This window comes from Lissotriton vulgaris, chromosome 5 (assembly GCF_964263255.1).
Source record: "Lissotriton vulgaris chromosome 5, aLisVul1.2, whole genome shotgun sequence".
Classification (NCBI taxonomy): domain Eukaryota; kingdom Metazoa; phylum Chordata; class Amphibia; order Caudata; family Salamandridae; genus Lissotriton; species Lissotriton vulgaris.
The window spans coordinates 190311601-190337076 of NC_141693.1; the positions used below are offsets into that span (position 1 = coordinate 190311601).

The following is a 25476-nucleotide window of genomic DNA, read 5'->3' on the forward strand; positions in this document are numbered from 1 at the left end:
TGCTATAGGTCTCGCATTTGCGAGAGATTAAGCTAGTGGCATTGTAAATGACAACGCCATTTATTTATTTTCAAAACCAACACATAAATAAAAATTGTCATTTACAATGCCAATAGCTCAAAATTTTCAAAAGGCAAAATCATTGCATTGTAAATGCTTGTTTTTAGATTGAGAACAGCCTGGCAGCTTCATCAGCAAAGTTTTGCAAAAACAGTGACAAAACTAAACAAGCATGGACAAAGCCCACATTTCCTACCCCTCTCCCATGAGCATAGAGCCAGTACCTCTATGACAGCGGTTCTGAAAGCCCCCAGTAGGTGCAGAATGTTTTCCCTTTAAGCATGGGTCTACAGAGACTTTTGCGGATGGCACAGGGAACCAATATTCACCTTCTCCCTCTCATTAGTGGAGACCCCAGAAGTGGAATCAATCAACCAATCAATCAATGAATCATGGCTACTCATCCGGATGGGTCTCAAGGCGCTGGGGGTCGACAGCGCGCTGTTAAAAGCCTTAGCAGTGGTGGAAGTTCATGGTGATTTGTCTAGAAGCCAGGTCTTGAGGTCCTTCAGGAACTTGGAGAGAGTTGGAGTTTGGCAGAGGTGGAGAGGGAGGGTGTTCCATGCTTTGGCCGCAAAGAAGGAGAAGGAGCGACCTCCTGTTCTGGCCTTCTTGATGCGTATCATGGCGAGGGAGAGCTGGGCTGAGTGGAGGGATCGTTGGGGTGTGCAAAAAGAGTCGGTGGTTCATGTAAGCAGGGCTTGTATTGTGGAGTGCCTTGTGGGTGTGGGTGAGGAGCTTGAAGGTGATTCTCTTGTAGACGGGGAGCATATGAAGTGCCCGAAGGTGTTAGGTGATGTGGCAGTGGCAAAGTAGGTTAAAGACTAGTCTGGTGGGGGAGCTTTGGATGTTCTGGAGTTTGTGGTTGAGGTTCTTGTTGATTCCGGCGTAGAGTGCATTTTATGTATTCCAGTCTGTTGCTGATGAGGGCATGGGTGACGTTTTTTCCTGTGTTTGAGGGGGATCCAGTTGAAGGTTTTGCGTAGGAGACGGAGGGTGTGAAAACAGGAAGAGGCGACGACATTGAGCTGGCGGTATATTTTGAGTTCGAAGTCCAGGATGATACCTAGGTTGCGTGCGTGGTCCGTGGGTGGTGGTGGGTTAACAAGAGAGGGGGCACCAGGTGTCGTTCCAGGCGTCGGGATGTGGGCCTATGATGAGTACTTCGGTTTTGTCTGTGTTCAGTTGTAGGCAGCTGTTTTTCATCCACCTGGCGAACTATTCCATTCCTTCTTGAAAGTTGTGTTTCGCGATGTTGGGTTCGTTGGATAGTGAGAGTATGAGTTGTGTGTCGTCTCCATAGGATACAATGTTGAGTTTGTGTGTTCTGGCGTTGGAAGCGAGAGAGGCCATGTAGATGTGAACCGGGTGGGGGTGATGGAGGATCCTTGGGGGACTCTGCAGGTCATTGGTGTGGGCTCCGAGATGAAGGGAGGGAGTCTGACCCGCTGTGTTCTGCTGGAGAGGAATGAGGGGATACAGTCGAGGGCTTTGTTCCGGATTCCTGCGCTGTAGAGTCTGCTGGCTAGGGTGCGGTGTGAGACTGTGTCGAAGGCCGCGGAGAGGCCCAGGAGGTTGAGGGCCACCGTCTCTCCTCTGTCAAGGAGAGAGCGGATGTCATCTTTCGCAGTGATGAGGGCACTCTTGGTGCTGTGGTTCTTCCTGAAGCCTGACTGGGAGGGGTCGAGGATGTTCTGGCCGATAAAGGAGGCAAGTTGGTTGTTGACAGCTTTTTCAATGACTTTCGCCGGGTAGGGGAGTAGGGAGATCGGTCTAAAGTTTTTGAGGTCGGTGGGGTCCACCAAAGGTTTTTTAGGTCTCGCGACCTATCAATGCGCGCAAGCGCATTGAGCAGAGCGAGAATTCATGTCTCGAAAATCCTCGTGAAACCAAGGGCTTCTTGCGCTCGGTTTTCATTGAGTTCACGTGAATCACGTGACCAAACAAGCACGCGCATTCACGGCCTACTTCTCCTCCCCTAACTATTCATGGCCGGCCGCAGGCCGGCCTTACTTTCAGTTTCCCGGCCGCTCACAGCACATCAAAGGGCTTCGCCCTTCGCTCTGCTAAAATCTAACCATTTGTTCATTCACGGCCTACTTCTCCTCCCCTAACGGCCGGCCTTACTTTCAGTTTACCGGCCGCTCACAGCACATCAAAGGGCTTCGCCCTTCGCTCTGCTAAAATCTAACCATTAACGCCCCGTTGTGTATGCCGAGATTAAATCTTGCCACCAGCGCGAGGTCACAGCTAAATGTTGCTTTTCAGTTACTGGAGATAAATATTCTCAATATAGGCAGAAGATGTTAAAACAAATAATTATAATAACCAATGTTGATTCCGAGGCTAAACATCTCTCCAATGATGGTTCGAACACTGATTATAAAACAGAACAGCAATACTCGTGTGCAGCCCAAGCAGATTCCGGCTTCGCAGCATTGAACAAGTCGGGTGCACGAACTTTAGGAAGACTGGGCATGACCCAGGCATGACCTCTGCTGGTAGGCGGGACATTCTTTACGTGCACACGCACTACATGACGACTTTTCCCAGAAATGCAGTCAGCGCAGAGGAAATTGGCCACGGCATCGACTGCTAAATACAGTGTCCAAGTCTTACCTGTGAAGAGTGGGGTTCGGCATAAATGCACTTGCAAAGCTATTCGCGCCGTTTCCTCCAACCCGAGTGCATCGGCCCGTGCCATGTCACATCACACCACTAACTTAATTTCTCCACACATTATAGATATTGTAATACATGCGTCACCCTCTTGTCATACTTAGTTCTTGCATTCTACAATAAGTAGATGCAAACAAAGCTACCATAAAAACCCAGGAATCCTTTTGCACAGTATGCCCTTATCAGACCCTATATCAATACATGAACAATGTGACCTCAGAATCCTACATAGCGGCTGCTAAATGTGCACCTTTACTCAGTGAATGTGGTGTTTTCTCGCGGCCTTAATCAGTCGACATAAAAGCGTGCTCTGATTGCCGGCCAGATTCTGCACACAGTGCCCCCTCACACAACCCATCACGTGAGAGTCAATGCACACACACAACCCTATATCAGGAGGGGGTCAATGCGGGAGCGGGAGCCGCGTCGTAATGAAAGTGAAACCACAATTCCTTTGCGTTCTTGCGCTAATTTAACTACAGCCATGGAAAGGCAAAGTGCGAGAAATGCGAAAGGTATCTGCACTTGGCGATTAGCCTTCTCTCAGGCCTGGATGCTTCTTCTTAAAAGACTGCAAGCACGGCTGCAAAGTCTCTCCTTAGCCTTGGGCGTATACGACGTGTCCCCAGGTTTCGGTCAATACAATTTCCGCTCAGACGTGGGGCTGCTCTGTCTGTGTGCACTCATGGCTGAGGGGACTGTGTGCACCCACTATAGTTCTGTGCACACGATATATTCACAGCCACGGGTGCACCCAGGCTCCTCAGAGGAATAGGTGCACGCATGTTCCTTCCTCAGAGGCATGGGTGCACGCAGGTTCCTCAGAGGCATGGGTGCACAAACTGCCGAGGTATGGGTGCACAAAGGCTACTCAGAACCGTCAAGGGTGCACACACACACTCCTCAAAACTATAGTGGGTGCACACTGTCCTCTCGGAGCAACGGTTGCACACAGTCCCCTCAGAGACATGGGGGCATACTGTTCCCTCACAGCCTTGGATGCAAAAATCCTCCTCAAAGCCTTGGCCGCCCGTACTTTCAGTTTCCTGGCCGCTCACAGCACATCAAAGGGCTTCGCCCAGCGTGCGCTCTGCGGCTTCTCCTCCCCTATGCCTTTTCTTTCACACGCAGCCTCCTCTCGCCCCCTGCAAGGCTCCTGCCTCCCCCCTCACCCACTGTCTTCCTAGTGACCCTTTTCTTTCACACGCAGCCTCCTCTCGCCCCTTGCAACGCTCCTGCCTCCCCCCTCACCCACTGTCTTCCTAGTTATTTAAACAATCCACCCTCTACCCACCTCCCCTCTGTGCCTACTCCCCTCCCAACTGCTCCTGTTGCTCCCTGTCCCCCCACACATCGTTGAGTTCTTTATTTTCTTAAATTTTTCTTTGTTAGAGGGCCAAGCAGGTCGGATATGCTTTTGGGTTACACCTTACTTTTAAAATAATGCACTTTTGGGCACTTGTGATATTTTTAACATTTTATGCTGTGGTCCGCCTTCTTATCACTCTATGCGCTCGTGCGATGACTCATGCATTTGTGTTCGTCATTACGCTTTCGTTCTTTTGCCCATACTGTTCCACATCAGCAAGCAAGATTGTTTTGTCTTTTTGAAAGGGCGGAACAGCTTCGGTAAATACATAGGCTAAGCCAATAGGTCGGGTTACGCCATTGAAAGGTGGGACAAATTTGCTTTGCCAATGCTTGTTGCTGTCTGCTGTGCCTTCCTATCTCTTCCAGGACGTGTTTCAGCTCTATTCAGGGTGATGTTTGTTGGTTCTATTTGCACTGGTGGCGTGAGCCAGAAAAAGCCTCTGAGTGCTATTGTGACGCACACAAACAACTGAAAGTTAAATAATACAACCATGAGAGAACTATGAAGTGTGTTGTGTTGACAATGCTATTTCTATTTGTACCCTCATTTAAATGTGCTTATTTGCAAACTAATATGTATCCAGTATCTTTTTAGAGAAGATGAAGTGTAAATTATTGTTAAAATTAGATTTTATCTCGAGTTTTACCAACAACAATCTTTAGAAACGTGTATTTGTTTCTAAACAATCAAATGCTTTACACCTAGTCCAACAAGGAGTAGATCCTTCACTGAGTTAACACCGTTTGTACAGAAATTCGACAAAATTATGAAATTGAAAAACATCTCCGTATATGAATTGAGTAACAGACAGAGGAACAAAATCCACGTGTTTGGGGCACAACACGCCCATTGACACGCCCAGGAATATATCTAAATTGTACCCTTTTTTTCACACACAAGAAAATAGCAGAACTGCTTCATAATAACAACTTCCAGGAACAAAAGTACTACCAAACTCAAAGGAGTACAGCAGACCAAATGCTACTACCAAACTGTCACACAAACCACACACCCCATTACCCTAAATAAGAAGCACTGGCGTTGCCAATAGGTCTCGCAGTAGGAAAGTTGGAGCTATTACAATTGCAAATAACAATGCCTTTTATTTTTGTTTTCATTTTAAAAACATAAAGGGCTTTGTCATTTACAAAACCAATAGCTCCAACTTTCCTACTGCGAGACCTATTGGCAACGCCAGTGCTTGTTTATGAGAGGGTTGACCTCCGCGTGTTTCCAGTCCTAGGGGAATGAGGCAGCTTCGAATGATCGGTTAATGATTCTTTGCAGCTTGGGCGATGATGTCTGCAGCTCTGTGGTAGATTTGGGGGGGGGGAGGGGGAGCAGGGGTCTGTGGGGGCCCCAGAGTTGATGATCTGCATGGTCTTTAGGGTGTCTTCGATGCTGAGAGCGGTCCAGCTGTCCAGTGTCAGCTGTGTTGAGCAAATGACGTGGGATCCTCCTGGAGGATGTTGTTACCGAAGTTTTCATAGATGGTCTAGATTTTGTGGTAGAAGAAGGCACTGAGTTTGCGAAAAAATATGCAGGCTAAATTAACACATTAATTCAAATAATATTAGCTGCCCTTATTAGCACCAATAATAGAACAAAAAGTACTGAGGGTATCTGAAGGAAGTCTCCTCAGGCTCAACTAAAACATGAGGCATACATAAAGGGAATAGATTTTAACATGGGTAAAAAAGGAAAAAATCGTAATCTGGTAGGGAAAGCAATTGCTTCATTGTCACAAAAAACAATGCAATCCATAGCTAAATGATGGTCCCAATATAAAGAGCCCCCTTTTTGGTGGGAAACACTTGAGTTTGAATGGTTTTACTTATTGGCAGCATTTACCATTTTGGACATAGATTGCAAGAGCGACCAACAAAGAACAAAGCTTTGATAGTTCACCCAAGGCATCAAGTTTACAGCATCAACTGAATGGATTGGGAGGGATTAGAGAGTGGTGAAGGAGCGATAAGACATCACCCTCTTGAGTGAAAGGAGGCACTCCAATATTTATTATGATACCAGTGCAATTCCCCCAGGTGGTGGTGTTTGAATGTTCCATAAAAGGAACACACTTAGGGAGGAGCTGATACTGATTGTTAGGAAAAAAAGAATTTCAGTGCATTGGCCTCCAATGAAGCACACATGTCTGGAGGGAGTACGCACGCTCCTAAAACACCACAAAGTCAGATGCCAAATGAGTTAGGAACATACAGCTAATCAGAACACAGCACACACAGTGATCACGCGCTCCCAATGCATGGACATCTGGACACATTACCCACAAGCCACATTGTGTCCATGCAAGGTCAAGGCCCACCTGTATTATCCACTAGACAATTACTTTATGACTCCAAACTTACATTCCTCACTGTACAAGGATCGCCAGAAACATTTATAACCTATGACCAACTCTATAAAAGAAAGTCACAGATAGATTGTAAATTGAGACAGTCCTCAGACCCTGTGCCTGTCCCGGCTACTATGTTTAATTGAAAATGTTCCTGTTTTGTCGAACGCCTCTTGTATTTCATTTTTAAGTAACAATACATGTTTCACCCTGGTCCTTTTTAATCCGTTTTTGCTCTTATTCAGTTCCTTGACATATCGAGATATATTCTCCATGCGGTGGGAAACACAAATAGATTAACCTAATGAAGGATCATTCTAAACAAGCAAATTTTCCTGTATTTTTACATTAGATGTCCTGTTGATCATATGATCCCTGATGATTTCTACCTGTATGTCTCTAAATGTACAAGTGGCAGCCAATGTTCTCAATACTGCCACATATTGCTCTCTCGTCTCCCCAGGTAACTGAGCATGAGAAAAGAACTTGTGTCTTTAAAATACCACACTTAATTTTCCCCGATATTTTCTTTCTAAGGATTTTATAGCATTTACATACTTGTCTGGGACACCTTCTGCATCTGAACCCGTTTCACCTTCATCATCACCTACAGACATTGATAAAGTTTTAAGCACCTTTTGGCCTTCTATTCCAAAATAATGCTTTAACAAAGCTAACTTCGGCTTTGCAACAAATACATCTCCACCTACAGCTTTGAGATAAGTCTGAAAAGCCTCTTTCCAATCCTCCCAAACCAGGATGAGAACTCCAGGATCTTGAAAAACTGTGGGAGAAGCAGACATCTTACTAATTAAACACCCCCAGGTTAAAATACAAAAGTTTAGTTCTTCTTCCACTTCAATGAGCCATGAGAAGTTTAGTGTTGACCTTTTCCCACACCAGTGCACCTGCAGCGTTAAACCACAACTCTTTTTCCTCCCAAAACAGGCTAGCATATGTTTCCCTCGCCAGAGCTAATTATTGGGAGGTTGGATCCAGAGGTGAAACCTTGGAATACACTTCAATACCACGTAGAAGCCGGCATGCCCACGGGCAAGGAACTTCCAACATGTGCCTCAGTTGTGTAGCTAGACCTTTTGACTGGATTTGCTTTTGCCGCCCTGCAGTGGCGGCCGCTAGCAATAGCGGGGTGGGCCGCCCCCAAAACTCGGGACGCTCTGGGCGAACTGCCCCTCTTGCTACGCCACAGATGTGCCTCCCCCCCAACACATGCTGCTTCCCTGTTCCACCGCGAGGTCAGCTACCACAGGCTTCAGAAAATCTACTGCAAGTAAGATTTGATCTGGCGAGCTATTTTAAGCACCTACTAGTCCTATCTGGCCAGTACACTTAGGCTGGAAAAGAGCAGGTGTTCTGTTCATTCGTAAAGTAAATGAGCAATAGAGATGCCATTACATCTTGTAAGTTTGTCTTTTAACTGAATGCTGCTTTTAAAATCAGCTTTATTTTTCTCTCTCTTACTAGAGTTAGTTTTTTGTCAAGTGAGCTGCCTGAAGAGGTCAGTTATTTTTCTCTAACCATAACATTTAAAAAAATAGCCTGTAAATTAATATTACAAATATTTCAAAACATATCAGGAGTTGCAAAAGCAAACTTTTTGTAATTAAGAAGTGTGATGCAAACAGAGTTAAATAGGAGCAAAATAAATAAGAACATTTTACCTCACCCACGCACACAAGGCCCTCTACGACCTAGGACCCGAATGCCTCAACACACGACTGTTCTTCTACACACCCACCCGCCAACTACGATCGTCCAATCAAGCCCTCGCCGCAATCCCGCGTATCCATAAATCCACCATGGGAGGAAGATCCTTCTCCCACTTAGCGGCCTAAACCTGGAACTCTCTCCCCACTCATCTCCGCCTTACACAGAACCACCTCTCCTTCAGAAAACAGCTAAAAACCTGGCTTTTCGATAAGTAATGCACCCACCCTCCCTCAAGCGCCTTGAGACCCACTGGGTGAGTAGTGCGCTATACAAATTCTTGAACTTGAACTTGGTGATGTGCAAATTACACATATTTGCCGAAACTCTATTTCCAAACATTCTTGCTTGTACACTATAGTTTATGAGTAAAGACCCATGTCTGTGGGAAAGTTTGTGGCCATTTTAATGTAAAATCTGCTGATGACAAATTACAGTGTGCCACCACTTCATACTTTAATTATGTATTTATTAAAAAAAAGATAGTTTGCAAACATTATTTGAGTAACATTCCTGCCTCCGGCCTGATGACAATGCTGATAATAAACTAAGAGGTAAGTCAGGGGCCATGTGTATCCTATACATGGCAAGATTTGTATCATAAATTGAAAAAACGTTTAGTTTATTAAATCACATCATTTGAAACCAATTCAAGGGTCAAGAGAATTACAAATAGGTGAGTAGATTATTTAAGTCACTAGACCTGCAGGTCTAGCAAAATTGTTATGCTTTTACAAGGCCTGTACCAACATGAGCGCCTTCCGACACGCGCAGCTTACATATGCCACCATTTACATTTGCCAGAAATTAATAAATTTAAATGCCACCAACCCCTGTCCTGGATATAACTCACAGAACCTATGCTCACCAGAACAGAGCATTGTAAAAGCCAAATATGTCTGATGTGCAGCTCGTAGGAAACAGCGCTACCGTTGCTCACTGATAATTAATAGTGGTCGTTAATTCACTCCATGTTTACCAAAAGTTGCTCATCCCATCCTCGTTGCCATAGAAGTGATAGTCCACAACTGCAGAGTAGGCAAACTGCAATTATTTGTGCTTAAGCATACATGCAAGGACCACTGGCCACATTGCCCCAACTGACTTCCACTCCACATTCCAAAACATCCTCTTACCTCATCATAGAATCGCCAACAAGGAACCTTCCACGAGGAGGTAAGTTAAGTAGAAACTCTTCAGCAACACAAACCTCCCCAATACCCTCCTCAGGAAATAGAAACGCTACTTAACATGTTGATGACCTGATCATTCTTACAGGGTGCAAGTATCCTTTTCTCTCACAATTACACTGTGATTATTACTCAACTGAATGATACTACTTTTATCAACCTCACAAGGGGGAATGGTTGAATCGGCTATGCTGAAATTCATACCAGTGGCCTACGTGAAACCCAATTATCTCGGAATCCAGGGTTTAATCCGGCAAATTATTTTACTGTGAAATTCTGCTACAAATATAACATCAATTCGTAGCACTACCGATATGTACTGAAATTAGAATTAACAATTGAAACCCAATAATAAACAAGCATGTGCCAGTTTACAAATAATACAATGTTCACAACTTCGCTTAAAAAGTGACTTTGTATACCTTCTCATTCTAAAAAGAGCATCTACAACTAAAGGTACTATCAGCTGTCCAGCCACCAGTGTACACAACGACTTCACACGCTGGCCAATACACTTGGATGTCCGCTATCCCGAAGTCCCGTACCTGAAACTGCTCGATGGCCTTCAGCGGCTCTGTGCAATTGGTTAGGGTATCTTTAAGATCGTCTCCGTTAGCTACCCCCAGGTCCTGCAGCCCGGAAAACATTCTACGCGTCCGAAGGGCTCAGGCACCCGTCCAGGTCAGTTCGCTTCCGAGGCTGCCCGTAAACCTGCTTTCAATGCACGGAGTTTAGATCGCCGCTCTCAATCAAACAACTTCCGGTGTACACCAGACTACTTCTTCCCCTAACTCCTGATTCGAGCCCCAGGTTCCGGTTGCAGGTCTCCATAGCAACTCTAATACCATCGACACAAAGGAAAGACTACATTGCATAAAATGAAAAGCTGTGTAATGGACGTGAACGAATCACGGAAATCTTAAGAAAAAGCTATAAATTGTGATAGTGGAATAAGGCCTGATTTAGCGATCTGTCGAACGCAATGGTACAGCAATGACCATTTAATCAGAAAACAGCAATACCTCTTATTTACAAACACACAAGTGCGGTAATGAGAAGTAGAGTGATGGAGTGAGGTGGAGAAACAACATTTTGTGTACCCCTCGTGAAATGATTTCCTCATAACTATAATCATTATTAATTGCATGGTTTGTGAAAACGAACCAACATAGTATAGTACGCACTCACAAATACACGTGGGAATACTAATCTGCTCATATGGAATAAATATAACTGACTAATTTATGTTGTTGTTGTGATGGTAAATAATGCAAAATGCTTCATTTTAATCAAAGCAGCAGAAATGTGCTTCTTGTGCAGTCCTGCCAAGTGTCACGTATCAGGCGTGATTCTAACGCATTTCAGTGTGGTAATCAGCATCACCGCACTGAAATGCACTAGTCACGCATTATAGCGCTGCTCAGCCGTCAATGCAGAGCGCTGCTATAATGCACTATAATGTCATACTGTGTGAGAAGCAGTAGCGCGGTGCGCACTGTTCGCGGGAGGTTAAGGGTCAGGCAGCTCACAGCTCTGCGAGTTCTCCCTCACTACAATAATGTACTTTGCAGCGCTGCGAGGGACGTCACATCCTGCTGCTGGAGGGGGCAGTTTATAGGAAGGTGCCCCTCCGTGCGGGCCATTTTGCTGGAGGCGCCTCAAATTGAATCATCATCAACAAGATAAGTGGGGGCGTGGCTAAGCACGCAACGAGGCTGGCAGCGTTCTAGTAGAGCTCCGGTGTGAACCTCCACATCGGGGGTAATTTATCCGATCAATACCCCGTCTAGCTGGCCACAAATTGGGGTATAGTGCTGTGGGACTGATGGAGCAGGGATTCGCGGGTAAAGCGCCTTGCTCGCATACAAAACCCTTGCCTAACTGTATAATCATATTAACACAATTGTTCGTCATTTATTAAGCGTTTTTCCAAACACGCGGGTGTCCACAGGATGCTTGCTTGTATGTCTTTCCTATATTAACGAAGCTTGCACTAAGGAAACGGCTGCTTCGCTGAAATTCAGTCTGCGCATGCGTCGGTCATACCCATGTGATGTGACGCACTCGCATTCTGGAGGGATTGTATTGCTCATGCGCACTGATGCACAAATGGCCGCTTGTCTCTCACCACGCTTTCTGCTTGCTACCGCTGCTTCAGCCTATCTGTCTTTTCGCACTAAACCGTAATGCTATAGTCATTATAAAATAAGGGATGGTCAGAATTTCATCATGGTATACAGTGTGATCATTTTATATGTGATTTTAATTTGTTCTCGCTTACTTTTCATGTACCGCGTCTCTGGGTCTGGGAAATCGGGAGCGGAGCCATACTTGAGGCTCTGCTGGGCACCGTCATATGACCGGGGAGAAACTCTACTGCACAGAAGCTGAAACCAGCCAGCTGGCTCCTGAAGCCCAATGCGCCTGAGAACCCAGCACAAGATGATGAAACTCACCTTGAAACCAAGAGACTTTGTTGCAATGCCTTGTGCCCTCGTATTTTCTATTGTATTCCTATGGATGGGAACGTGAACCTAAGGGGCGGATATGAAAAATTAAAATTCATGATGGGAACGTTGAATTCTAGGGGGTGGTAATGACCGCACCACCTCTCCTGACCAATCATAATGTGGAAAACTGTCACTTGCAACATTGGTGGGTGGTCTAAGGGTCCCCAAACAGTATAATTGCCCTAGTTTAGCTTAGGAAAATTGTCCGACTTGTCCGAGTAGCAGACCTGTCACTGACCCTACGAACTCTATAGGTGCTCAATCTGAAGTGCTGCGGAGCACTCTGTCCATATTTTCCACAAACTCCTAAGGGGTGGAAATAATCCTAAGTGCTGGCGAAGCACTTTGCTGGGAAATTCGGAAACCCAATCGGGGTTACTGGCGGATTACTTGCAGAGAGGGGTAACGCAGGCGTTGCTTCTGAAGCTGTGGGTGTTGGTCGTACCTTGGTGAGCCCTGTCCTGATCCCAAAATCCTGAGGGGTATCCTGTCCTTACTGTCCGTGAGCTGTACCTGCTCGCATTCTGGCATTCCTTTCCTGAGGGTCCTTGTCCCCATCCTTCCAACTGACCCGTGGCCAGGGTTGGTCTTCATTCTGAACTAGGTAATTATCAGTCTGTGGGTTTGCGTCTCTCTCTCTCTCCTTCCTTTTCTCTCCACTTTCCTAATAAAGCATTCTTGTCCGTGATATTGCTCTATCACCCTGAAAGCAAGTCATATGTTTATTTAGAATTGTTCCACTTCTCTCCCCACCTTTAGAGAATTGCCAAACTGTTATTTTTATTAGTATGTTCTAATTTTTCCCTTTCCCTTAGTATGATTGCGGTGAACTTAGTAAGAATAGTTTAAAGCACTTAGGTTAAGTACATGTTCTAGGTCCCATCCATGCCCTGTGTCCTAGTATAAAGTTGCAGTGACTAGCTCTGTTCTAAAATTCCTACCTTTAGTCTTCCCATATACTCAAATGGTCTTAGCTCTAATCTATAGCTACTTTATGGTTTTGATTTTGATGGTTGACGCATTACTCTGCATATCACTTATTGCCTTGTCATATTCTCTTTGAACTTATATATATATAAATCTTTGAACATCCTCAGGTGTCTGTGGTCATTATACAGAAATTGTGGATAAGTGTGTACTGATTATAAAGAGTATTTGTTCCTAGGCCCTGCCTACTTTTTCCCTGATAGCTCCAGATCTGTCATAAGAATTGTACCTGTGGTAAGTCGGGTACATGGTAAGCAGAGGTGAAACCAACCTTAATTGCTCATAGTAGCGTGCAGTAGGAGAAGGGAAAAAGTAATCATCACCCGGTTCACCCAAAATATCAGTGTGGTATTGAAATCTGCACGCCAGGGCCCAGTGCGTGTAAAGAATTGGTAACCTCGGTGACCCGGGTGGACTGCGCGCTCTATCAGTAATTTTCTGGTAACCAGAGGATGGTTTGGACTAGGTAGATTAGGTAGGCAGGATAGTTGATAAATAAACCGTGAAAATAAAATGTGCTGCTAATTTCTTCTGTATTGGTTCAAATATTTTGAAATGTTTTAAGGATTTATATGTAAATGTACATGATTTTTGCATTACTGCTATAAATGTTATATTAACCGAAAAATTGTTTGTGAATGTTCAGTGTAGTCCGAATCCCCGGGGAAGTATTTAGCTAACGGTGAGCAGAATCCGGTTAGCTGTTGAAGTCACTAGGTTTGAGTCATTAGTGCAGGGTTAAGGATAACTGGAAGCACTAATTAGGACCTTTGTTTTTGGAGTAAATGATAGCTACGAGTCCTTTATAAAACTTTCATTGCGATATCACCTAGTAAGGATCGCATACGGAAGGAGTAGTAGGGTCTCCGAGGCTTGTCTGGTAAGTAAGATAGTTCGCTGGTGAAATCCTGGCTCAGTACATATCCCCGACTAAGGTGGATGAGTCAGAAGAATAACGGGTTCTATGTTACTAGTGTGAAGGGACAGGCAAAGAAGTCTATCCAGAGTGAATGAAAAGTAGACAGAAGTGTTTTACTTGTAGTGAAAGAAAATTCTTTTATCTCTTTAGAACACTCAGACATAGTGGCAAACGTTGCGTGTTGTTGACTAAGACTTGCATTCGCACTTTAGAGAGAGTAAAAAGTTTCCGTTACCTTGTGAAGGAGGGCGTCGGTCGGAAAGCTGCTCTGACGTCACTCCGTGCCGCGCTGGTATTGGTCAAAACAGCGGGTGTGTAGTGAAGCTGAATTTGTGAAGGAGGGGTGAGTGCAGAAGCGTGAGACTCTCTCTCGCGGAAAGGCCGCGCACCCATTGGTTAAGGATCTTTTGTGTTCTCTGTGCTGATTGGGTAGTGCGAAATAAAAGTTGCGCTGGCATTGGAAGCACAAAGGTAAACAAAATTAATCAAGCCGAGTTAGAAGCGAGTCTGGAGAGTTGCATGTGGTATCCAGACTTCATACCGAATCCAAAGTACCTAGGATTTCATAAGGATCAGCTTATACGAGGTAGACCGCACATGATGTATGGAGTAAAGAGGAAAATGTCCTTTTCTGATAAAATAAAGAATTTTTTCAAAACTGACAAGCCCATTAGAACGAGGGAAGGCGTGCTCATTCCCCCGCCAAATACCCCTGCCTCTTTCATGCTGTTTGATAAAGGGTACCACACTTGTGTCTGGTTAGAAAATTGGGCAAAGTATACTGCAGATGACGGAGTCCTAGCATTCCCTGTTGAAGGTACATTTAATGGTCGGATCCTGTTTAACTTAAGGACCCGCATGAATGAATTGCACCCTAGACCTATGTTGACCCAGTACGAAGCCCTGGAGGAATGGGAGATTGAGGCTGTAGAGCGAGATAGACCCCGGATGGATAAGGGAGTGAGTAAATGGTATCCGAGGGTTCAAGCGCAGACCAAAGAGCAGAAAATGAAACAGTGGAGGCAATCTATGATGACTGAAGGACTATTTCCTATGATGGGGGTATTAGAAGAGAGGAAAGGAAAGTGTAAAGAAAAGACCCATCATCTAATGCCTGTGGTGGACTCAGAAGATGAGCACCTGGAAGATTTGTTAATGAAAAACCCACCTCCCTATGTTGCAGAGTCAGAACCTGTGCATTCCCCTAACCCATTTTCAAAATATCCCAGATGTCGGAGGGATAGTGATACAGATGGAACGGGTACAGACAGTAAAACCAGTAATGGGGATGAGTTTTGCAGACCTAAATCCACGGTCCCAAATTATCAGCCGTTCGGAGAAGATCCCCCCCGATTGGTCACTCCGACTGCTCCAAGCATTTATCCTCCCTTGGTACCTCAGGTATTGCATGACAATTCTGCAGAAAAGGCTTTACGAGAAAAGGAAAAGGAAGCCCTGGCTAGACAGCGAGAGGATTTAGTTCGAACTATTGCCCAGATACATCCCCATCCTGATTCCCTGACTATTCCAGTAACTATTGGTCCAGCTATTCCACTGTATAGAAATGACCTGGCTAGTCCCTGTCCTCCTGTTATCACCCCAATAATGCCTACCCCTAGCGTCCCTTCCCCGAGGAAGGAAGTATTCATAGATGAGGATCAAGAGAGTGAGTGTGAATCTGTGGTTCTGATGGATTTGCCCATTAGAGAGCCTAGGACTAGTACGTCGGGGGCAAGAAGTCAGACTAGACCAAAAGAGGTGTTGATCGAAGGTGCATCTGGGGTTAGGAGTGCCACAGTAGTATCCCCAGAAGAATTAGACCGATGGACAAAGGAGCTGGAGAAGGAAACCACTCCCCAACCCAAAGCATTAGAGATATATAAATTAAGGATAGAAATAGAAGAAATGATGGCTGGAAATGTAGGAGTTGAGCCCCTAAGCTCGTACAGTGAAGAAGAGTTACTGTTTATCAGCAAAAATCTTACCCGGAGTGCTAGGTTGCTCCATGAAAGGATAATGGATACAGCCACAGAAATGGGAATTGACATTAGTCGCTCCAAAATCCTTCAGAAACCTTACAGAGTAGACTTTTCAGACAAGGATTTAGAAAGTTTGAATGTGGTGGGAAAACAGATCCAGATAAAGGAATTGTTGAAGCTCTTGCAGAAGTGGGGAGAGGTGGGAAAATGGAGAACCAGGTGGGCAAAGAAAAAGGAAGACAGCAGGGCTAAGTCTCAGGCTTCAGAATTCGTGTTAAAGGAAGTAACACCAACAGAAAAATTGTGCCCCATGAGAGAGGTCCCGGGAGGGAAATATGTCCATGTCCCTTGGTCCCGACAGGATATTGTGTCATTTACAAATGACTTCCCGAAATTACGGGAGAAGCCTGTTGACTGGTACAGGCAGGTAGAACGCTTCATAAAGGTTCAGAAATGCCTCTTGAAAGACCTGGATGGGTTTTTCGACATTGTGGTCCCTGTAGATTTGTGGACCGAATGTAAAATAGAAATTGATTGGCCTAATGAGGAATATCCCAGAGATGAGAAAACCGGAGCTCCCTCACCTGATGTAATGAGGAAATATGACCAGGTCATACAGTACCTTAAGAAAAAGGTGCCAGCAAAGGAGACGGATTGGACCCGAATAGATAGAACCACCCAAGAACGTGATGAAACTGTGCATTCCTTTTATGAAAGGTTACTGCAAGTATTCAAGACTTACAGTGGTATCGATAATGTGGACATGAAAGACATGACCCATTTCAGTTACAGATTTGTGCTAGGATTAAGACCTGAAATATCGCAATGGATTCGAGATAATAAAATCAGTTGGCAGGGAAAGCCCATAGATGATGTCCTGAAATATGCCAAATACTGCGAAGATGAAATCGAAAATAAAAAGAAAGCCCTCAAGGAGAAAGTAATGTGGGCACAGGTGAAATTAGCTGAACAGCAGGAGAAACAGTTAAGTAAATTGACTTCCAGTAATAATGCTCAGAATGCCACTGCTGGGGGAGGAGGAAAGCCCCGAACTAAAATGAGTCGGGAAGAGGCCATGAAGAAGTTTCCGTGCCATGGGTGCGGCCAGATAGGGCATTGGCGAGACGAGTGTCCACACCTGCAGGCCGGTAATGCCCCTGTAAATGGTTTAAATCCACAGGTGCCGAAAGAGGGGACAAGAAAGAACCAGCAGCAGGTAAAATTACCTCCAGTACCTCGCGCTCCTAGACAGAATTTTAAGAATCAGGGTCAGCAGAATGAGAGGGCGGAAGTATGGGAAGTCGAGAATGAAAGAAATGCAGTCATTCCACAGTATTTGTTAAATGATACCTTCCTCTGTGAAGATCAAGATTGACGGGGCCTGAGAGGGGAGGATGAGGAGTGCGTACTTGGCGCCTCCTTACCGGTAGACCAGACTGGACCATACATTGAAGGAAAGGTTGAAGGGAAAGACGTCACCTTTCTGTTGGACACTGGTGCTACCAGATCTACTGTAAGAACAGTGGATGTTCCTAACCTACCCCTCTCGGGAGAAGCGATCCAAGTAGTGGGTGTCTCCAATCAAATAATAAGTACTCCAGTAACAGAACCAATGGAAGTTTCCATAGGAAATTTCAAAGAAATGCACAGATTTGTGGTCTGTGATTCCAGTCCTGTGAACCTGCTAGGACGTGATTTGTTGTGCAAGATGCATTATACCATCTATTGCACACCGAAAGGCGTCGAAATTCAGACCCCCGATGAAGATGGTTTGTACAAGCTGATGTTAGTCAGACAAGATTCTGATATCAAACCTTTAACAGTTGAGGATTTACCTGAAGAGCTCCAGTTAAGAGTAGTACCAGAAGTGTGGGATTTCACCGGAAAAGATGTAGGCTTAATGGCAAATGTGGACCCAGTTAAAATAGCAATAAAAACAAATGCTGTATACCCCAAAACCAGACAGTACAAAATGAGTGCAGAAGTAAAGGCAGGAGTAGCGACTGAGATTACCAGGCTGCTCGAAGCAGAAATAATAGAGGAAGTGATGAGCAGTCCCTGTAATTCGCCTATCATTGGGATCAAAAAGCCTAGTGGAAAATATCGGGTGGTGCAAGATTTGCGCAAGGTAAACCAGATTGTTGTGCCTTGCTGTCCTGTTGTGCCCAACCCTGCAGTGATACTATATCAGATTCCCTGGAATGCAGAATGGTTCACTGTCATCGACCTGTGCCATGCATTCTTTTCCATCCCATTGCATCCAGAAAGCAAGTTCCTTTTCAGTTTTGAATTTGACAGCCATATCTATGTCTGGAATCGTGTCCCCCAGGGGTACACCGAAAGTCCATCGATTTTCAACCAGATACTAAAAAAGAGCCTTGAAACCCTAGTGTTGCCAAAAGAGTCTGTTTTGGTGCAGTACATAGATGACCTGTTAGTGGCATCCAAAACCCAGACTGACTGTGTCACTGACACCATTGCCTTGCTGAATCATCTAGGAAAGGGAGGACATAAAGTGTCACCTGACAAGTTACAATTTTGTAAAAACTCAGTGAAGTATCTGGGGCACCAGATAGAAAAAGGAATCAGGAAAGTTACTACAGAAAGAATCAAAATAATTAAAGCAATGGAACTGCCCAGAACTCAGAAAGAGGTGAGAATGTTCTTGGGAGTTGTGGGTTACTGCAGACAATGGATTGTAGGATTTGCGGCTCTAGCCAGACCCCTGATAAAAATGACAAAGAAAGGAGTAGAAGACCCCGTCAGTTGGGACAGTGAAAGCATGACCGCTTGGGTAACTTTGAGAAACTGTCTATGTACCGCTCCTGCATTGGGTATGCCTGATTACTCTAAGCCCTTTGAGCTATTCTGTGACACGAGAGAGAATTGTGCTCCTTCAGTCCTGACCCAGGAACACGGATTAGTTAGAAGACCGGTGGCCTATTTTTCAGCCACCCTAGATCCGGTGGCTGCTGGATTACCTGGATGCTTGAAAGCAGTTGCTGCTACTAGCGTCAGTCTGGAACAGAGTGAGAACATTGTCATGGGACATCACGTCACTGTATATGTTCCTCATTCTGTTGTAATCCTACTGACTAGAACTAAGACCCAGTACCTCACACCTAGTCGGCTGACTAAGTATGAGAGAATTTTGATTGGTGCTGAAAATGTAACTATTTCCCGGTGCAACGTCCTAAACCCTGCGACGCTGTTACCTGTCTCTCTGGATGTAGAAATTGAAGAGGAAGGGGAACATAATTGCATCGATTTAACTGAGTTCAGTACAAAGCCCCGTCCGGACATCCATGAAATAGCGTTACTTGATGGGGATAAAACAATGTTCGTGGATGGCTCATGTTTGAGACATGAAAGTGGGAGTCTGAGTGCTGCCTATGCTGTGGTTACGTTGACGGAAACCATAGAGGCATCTTACCTGAGCGAGGTGAAATCTGCACAAGTGGCAGAGCTCATCGCGTTAACCAGAGCATGTAAGAGGGGTAAGAACAAGAGAATAACTGTTTACACAGACAGCCAGTACTGTTTTGGGGTCGTTCATGACTTCGGCCAATTGTGGCTGCAAAGAGAATTCATGACTTCCTCAGGCACACCTATCAGAAATGGAAAGGTGGTGCATAACTTACCGGAAGCTATCCAATTGCCCAAAGAATTGGCTGTGGTCAAGTGTGCGGCTCACAAATCTGGAAATGATGATGTGACTGCCGGTAATAGGTACGCTGACCAATTTGCACAATTTTGTGCCCGATACCATATGTCACTCCAAATTGCGTTGTGGAGTGGAACCAGCTGCCAACTTATGTTGTTTGAGAATGTGTCAACGTGGGAAGAATTAAAGGATTTGCAACAGGCAACAGACAGGCAAGAAAAAGGCAGGTGGGCAGCAAATGGATGCAAATTGAGAGATGATGGTGTGGTGGTAAACTCGACTGGGGTGCTTGTACTGCCTGATAGCTTGATTGACCCCATGATCAGAATGATACATGAACCAACACATATGGGAAGGGACGCAATGTGTCGGGTGTTTGACAAGGTGTTCTGTAATTCAAGGTTCAGGAACCAGGCGGAAAAGCTGTGCCAGAGGTGCCTAGTGTGTCAGCAATTCAATGCGGGAAAAAGGACTGTGGTAGAACAGAGTAATATCGGAAAGGCAGTAGGTCCCTTTGTCAGAATGCAGGCAGACTTTATAACAATGCCTAAGTGTCAAGGGTATAGATATATCTTAGTCATAGTTTGCCTATTCTCCAGGTGGGTGGAAGCATATCCCGCAAAGAAAAATGATGCTCTCACTACAGCCAAGTTATTGCTCAGGGAGTTGATACCTAGGTATGGAATCCCAGAGACAATCGAAACGGACCAAGGTGGGCATTTTGCCAACGATGTCCTAGAAGAACTCTGTAAAGCATTCAAAATGAAGCAAAGACTGCATTGTGCCTACCATCCAGAGGTTTCTGGGGTAGTGGAACAAATAAATGGCACCCTGAAATCCAGATTGGGCAAAATGTGTGATTCTACAAAGATGAACTGGATAGAGGCTTTACCCCTTGTGCTGATGAGTTTGAGAAGTATCCCGAACAGAAAAACTGGCCTAAGTCCCCATGAAGTGTTGATGGGAAGAGTGATGCGACAGGCATGGGTACCCGGACACAAACTGCTAAGCATTTCTGATGATATGGTATTAGAATACTGCAAGCAGCTGGGTGACCAAGTGCGTTCTCTCTCTCAGCAGATTGGAGAGACAGAAGACGAGTGGCCAAAGACTCCAGCACATAAACTGCAGCCAGGAGATTGGGTGGCGTTAAAGAAACACACCCAGAGCAGTTGCCTGAAACCCAGGTGGGGAAAGCCACGACAAGTGATCCTCGTCACTACAACTGCTGTAAAGTGTGCTGGTGTACCGAAGTGGATCCACGCCAGCCACACGAAGCGGGTAACTGGAGAAAACGCGACTGGAGCTGAAGGCAGCGCAGCTGAAGAGGCTTCCGAGGAGGAGAGTCCGGAGCTAGCTGACATCGAACTGCCGAGCACAAGTCGAGACGTTGAATGGTTCCCCGCCGACGACCAGGTTCATGATCCGATACGAACCAGGAAATATTCCTACTTAGACAGTGAGTGGGATAGTCCAGGAGAGCTAGAAATAGAGGAGGAAGGTCAGGTCAACGAAAATCACAACACACCTGATCAGGAAGTAGGCCAAGTAGGGTCAGATCAAAACATCGAAACTTCTCCTGAAACTCCAGAGATTGGAGAGGGACAGATAGAAATTAGAGCTGACGTTCATGCAGAAGAAAGCGAAGAGATCGAAGAGCATGAACAGGAACAGATAGAATTAGATCAACGTGCTCAGACAACAGAAATAAAAGCAACCAGAAATAAAAAGCAAGTACGATTTGAATCTGAGCAGGGTCAGATTAGGGACCAGGCAGAAGAAATAGATGAAAGACCTGGAACTAGTCAGACAGGCAGGGAAACAGAGGTGCCACAACAAAAAGTAAAGAGGGTACACGAAGAAGGCCAAGTTTCCTCAACTACTGGGAGGCACGGAGGCAGAAGTGCACCCCGATACGTCAAGAGACTGAGGCTCAGACTAAAGACAGTCGAAGAAAAACTGAAAGACCGAAAAAGGGCTGAAAGTGAAAGGAAGGCAGCCCAAGGCAAATCGCTAAGAAAGAGCGACAGAATAAAGAAACAGAACCGACTGTATCGGAGCCCTGAATGGACTTACTTTGTGTTGGAGGAAATTGACGAGCCACACCACAGTGGCAACAGTGACGAAGAGTCCATCGCTGATCGGAGTTCTGATGAAGACCCTCCTTGAGAGAGAGCCCCGAAGTGAGCCTTTGGTACAAAGAAACGAAAAGGGGTAGCAAAAGCCACCTGTAAGCTAAAAATGTCTGATCCGAGTGTCTCTGGAAGATCCAGATGTGGGTGTCTTAAAACCTGTTGTAAAATATGCTTGTGTAGTATAGCAATGCTAATAGTCATGTGGATAGGACTAACAGTTTTTCTACCCTTTATGATAAGTAAAAATCCTAATTTGTCCCCTACTGAACCAGAAGCAGTAGACGTAGGGGCTGTACAGACTGCAGAAACACCACGAAGCTTAGAAAGACACGACAGACAAGTAAGACTGACACACACACGACCTAATTTAGAAGCATCAGATGAGGATGGACTACATTTTCACAAAATGAGAAACAGGACACATTTAAATGTTTTTGCTAACTTGTTAGTGCATTACGTAGAAGCTATGGAAATAGAGGACTGTTATGTCTGCATGAAGCTACCAACTTCAGTAGCTGAAGGCGTGACATATCACCATCTACCTTTAACCTATGGAATTTCCTGTAGTATATTAGCTAGCTTGTTTTATAGGAGCACTTTACAGTACTATTACTCAAATGCTGACGTAGTATTTTCTGAACTTCCCATTAGAGGACATCTGAACCTTGTACATACTAAAAGTGACGTGACCCGTTATATGGGAGAATATTTTCTGACTATAGGCAACATAGATTTAGATGAAGCAAGACAAGCTAATCTGACCTGTTCTCTGCAAGAGCAGGAAAAGATGTTTATAAAGATGGCAGACAGAAGGAGAGAAAAGTTTCAGAAGAAGGCAAATGACGAAAAGGATAGAGTCCCTAGGTGGGCTGAGCACATGGATAACACCTCGCAAGGCGAAGCTAGTCCTGCCTTGTTGTTGGATTTTGAACGAAAGGGGAAACTTTGTATCCATAGGGAAAAGACAGAGTACTATAACAATGTATTCATCGGTTCCAGCGAGTGTGAACATAATTACAAGGTAATTGGAGGTTGGGGTTTCAAAAATGGGTCAGAACCTGTGTTTCCCGGAATATATTATATATGTGGGAACAAGGCTTATTTCAAATTGCCGGATCACTGGTATGGAAGCTGCTACTTTGGCATTGTTTTCCCGAAAATATACCATGTGACTAATGCAGCTGGAAGCGATGAAGAAACTAATGGCTTAGTGCGTAGTAAACGTGAAAGTGTAGGTGAAATTATAGGTGATATCTTTAGTGCACTGATACCTGGAATGGGGGTAGTTCTGAACACTCATAGAATCTGCAAATTGTCTACAGTAGTGGACCGGCTATCAACGGACACTGCTGCTGGATTCCTGATGGTCAATACTGAAATGGTTGCGATCAGATCAATGGTTTTGCAAAACCGCCTTGCTCTTGACACCCTATTAGCAAAAGAGGGCGGAGTCTGTAGAATGCTGAAAGCGCAACATTGATGCACTTACATTCCTGATAAAAGTATCGAATTAAAACAATATGTGAAGAACATAACTAATTTGGAAAAAGAACTCAAACCATTGGAGGTTGACAGTGCCTGGACGAGACTGACTGGAGGTCTCTCCTCTATAGGTAGTTGGTTTACTAACCTAGGTAGAAATCTTTTGTGGAAAATACTGATGCCAATAGTTGTGATAGGCGTAGTTGTGTTGATCATCTTCATCTGCTGCAAATGCCAGAAATGCAAAAAGAAATATACAGTGAATAAGAGGGGGGTGAAAAGAAATATTGATGAATTAGAATTAGAAGAATTAAAGAATGAAATCTACAAAAAGGTGAAAAATCACCACTCTAATAGAGAAGCTGAAAGAAAACTCAACAATAAGTTTGTTGAAATCCAAATGAGTGATGTGGATGAATGAGAAAAGTTGGCATCTGTTTCCTTTTATGTGGTGATGATAGTAAATATCATCAAAGAGGGGATTGATGGAGCAGGGATTCGCGGGTAAAGCGCCTTGCTCGCATACAAAACCCTTGCCTAACTGTATAATCATATTAACACAATTGTTCGTCATTTATTAAGCGTTTTTCCAAACACGCGGGTGTCCACAGGATGCTTGCTTGTATGTCTTTCCTATATTAACGAAGCTTGCACTAAGGAAATGGCTGCTTCGCTGAAATTCAGTCTGCGCATGCGTCGGTCATACCCATGTGATGTGACGCACTCGCATTCTGGAGGGATTGCATTGCTCATGCGCACTGATGCAAAAATGGCCGCTTGTCTCTCACCACGCTTTCTGCTTGCTACCGCTGCTTCAGCCTATCTGTCTTTTCGCACTAAACCGTAATGCTATAGTCATTATAAAATAAGGGATGGTCAGAATTTCATCATGGTATACAGTGTGATCATTTTATATGTGATTTTAATTTGTTCTCGCTTACTTTTCATGTACCGCGTCTCTGGGTCTGGGAAATCGGGAGCGGAGCCATACTTGAGGCTCTGCTGGGCACCGTCATATGACCGGGGAGAAACTCTACTGCGCAGAAGCTGAAACCAGCCAGCTGGCTCCTGAAGCCCAATGCGCCTGAGAACCCAGCACAAGATGATGAAACTCACCTTGAAACCAAGAGACTTTGTTGCAATGCCTTGTGCCCTCGTATTTTCTATTGTATTCCTATGGATGGGAACGTGAACCTAAGGGGCGGATATGAAAAATTAAAATTCATGATGGGAACGTTGAATTCTAGGGGGTGGTAATGACCGCACCACCTCTCCTGACCAATCATAATGTGGAAAACTGTCACTTGCAACATTGGTGGGTGGTCTAAGGGTCCCCAAACAGTATAATTGCCCTAGTTTAGCTTAGGAAAATTGTCCGACTTGTCCGAGTAGCAGACCTGTCACTGACCCTACGAACTCTATAGGTGCTCAATATGAAGTGCTGCGGAGCACTCTGTCCATATTTTCCACAAACTCCTAAGGGGTGGAAATAATCCTAAGTGCTGGCGAAGCACTTTGCTGGGAAAATCGGAAACCCAATCGGGGTTACTGGCGGATTACTTGCAGAGAGGGGTAACGCAGGCGTTGCTTCTGAAGCTGTGGGTGTTGGTCGTACCTTGGTGAGCCCTGTCCTGATCCCAAAATCCTGAGGGGTATCCTGTCCTTACTGTCCGTGAGCTGTACCTGCTCGCATTCTGGCATTCCTTTCCTGAGGGTCCTTGTCCCCATCCTTCCAACTGACCCGTGGCCAGGGTTGGTCTTCATTCTGAACTAGGTAATTATCAGTCTGTGGGTTTGCGTCTCTCTCTCTCTCTCTCCCTCCTTTTCTCTCCACTTTCCTAATAAAGCATTCTTGTCCGTGATATTGCTCTATCACCCTGAAAGCAAGTCATATGTTTATTTAGAATTGTTCCACTTCTCTCCCCACCTTTAGAGAATTGCCAAACTGTTATTTTTATTAGTATGTTCCAATTTTTCCCTTTCCCTTAGTATGATTGCGGTGAACTTAGTAAGAATAGTTTAAAGCACTTAGGTTAAGTACATGTTCTAGGTCCCATCCATGCCCTGTGTCCTAGTATAAAGTTGCAGTGACTAGCTCTGTTCTAAAATTCCTACCTTTAGTCTTCCCATATACTCAAATGGTCTTAGCTCTAATCTATAGCTACTTTATGGTTTTGATTTTGATGGTTGACGCATTACTCTGCATATCACTTATTGCCTTGTCATATTCTCTTTGAACTTATATATATATAAATCTTTGAACATCCTCAGGTGTCTGTGGTCATTATACAGAAATTGTGGATAAGTGTGTACTGATTATAAAGAGTATTTGTTCCTAGGCCCTGCCTACTTTTTCCCTGATAGCTCCAGATCTGTCATAAGAATTGTACCTGTGGTAAGTCGGGTACATGGTAA

General features: G+C 44.8%; 1 protein-coding gene across 1 annotated transcript in view; it reads right to left on the reverse strand.

Annotated features, from left to right (window-relative positions):
• The window catches only part of NELFB (negative elongation factor complex member B), a 253623-nt gene extending 243389 nt beyond the window's left edge, over nucleotides 1–10234 (reverse strand). The window contains exon 1 of the mRNA XM_086921137.1: nucleotides 9931–10234. Coding sequence (XP_086777263.1) covers nucleotides 9931–10032 — 102 coding nt within the window. The 5' untranslated portion in view covers nucleotides 10033–10234. The remainder of the gene's footprint in view (nucleotides 1–9930) is intronic.
• Between the last annotated feature and the right edge of the window lie 15242 nt (nucleotides 10235–25476).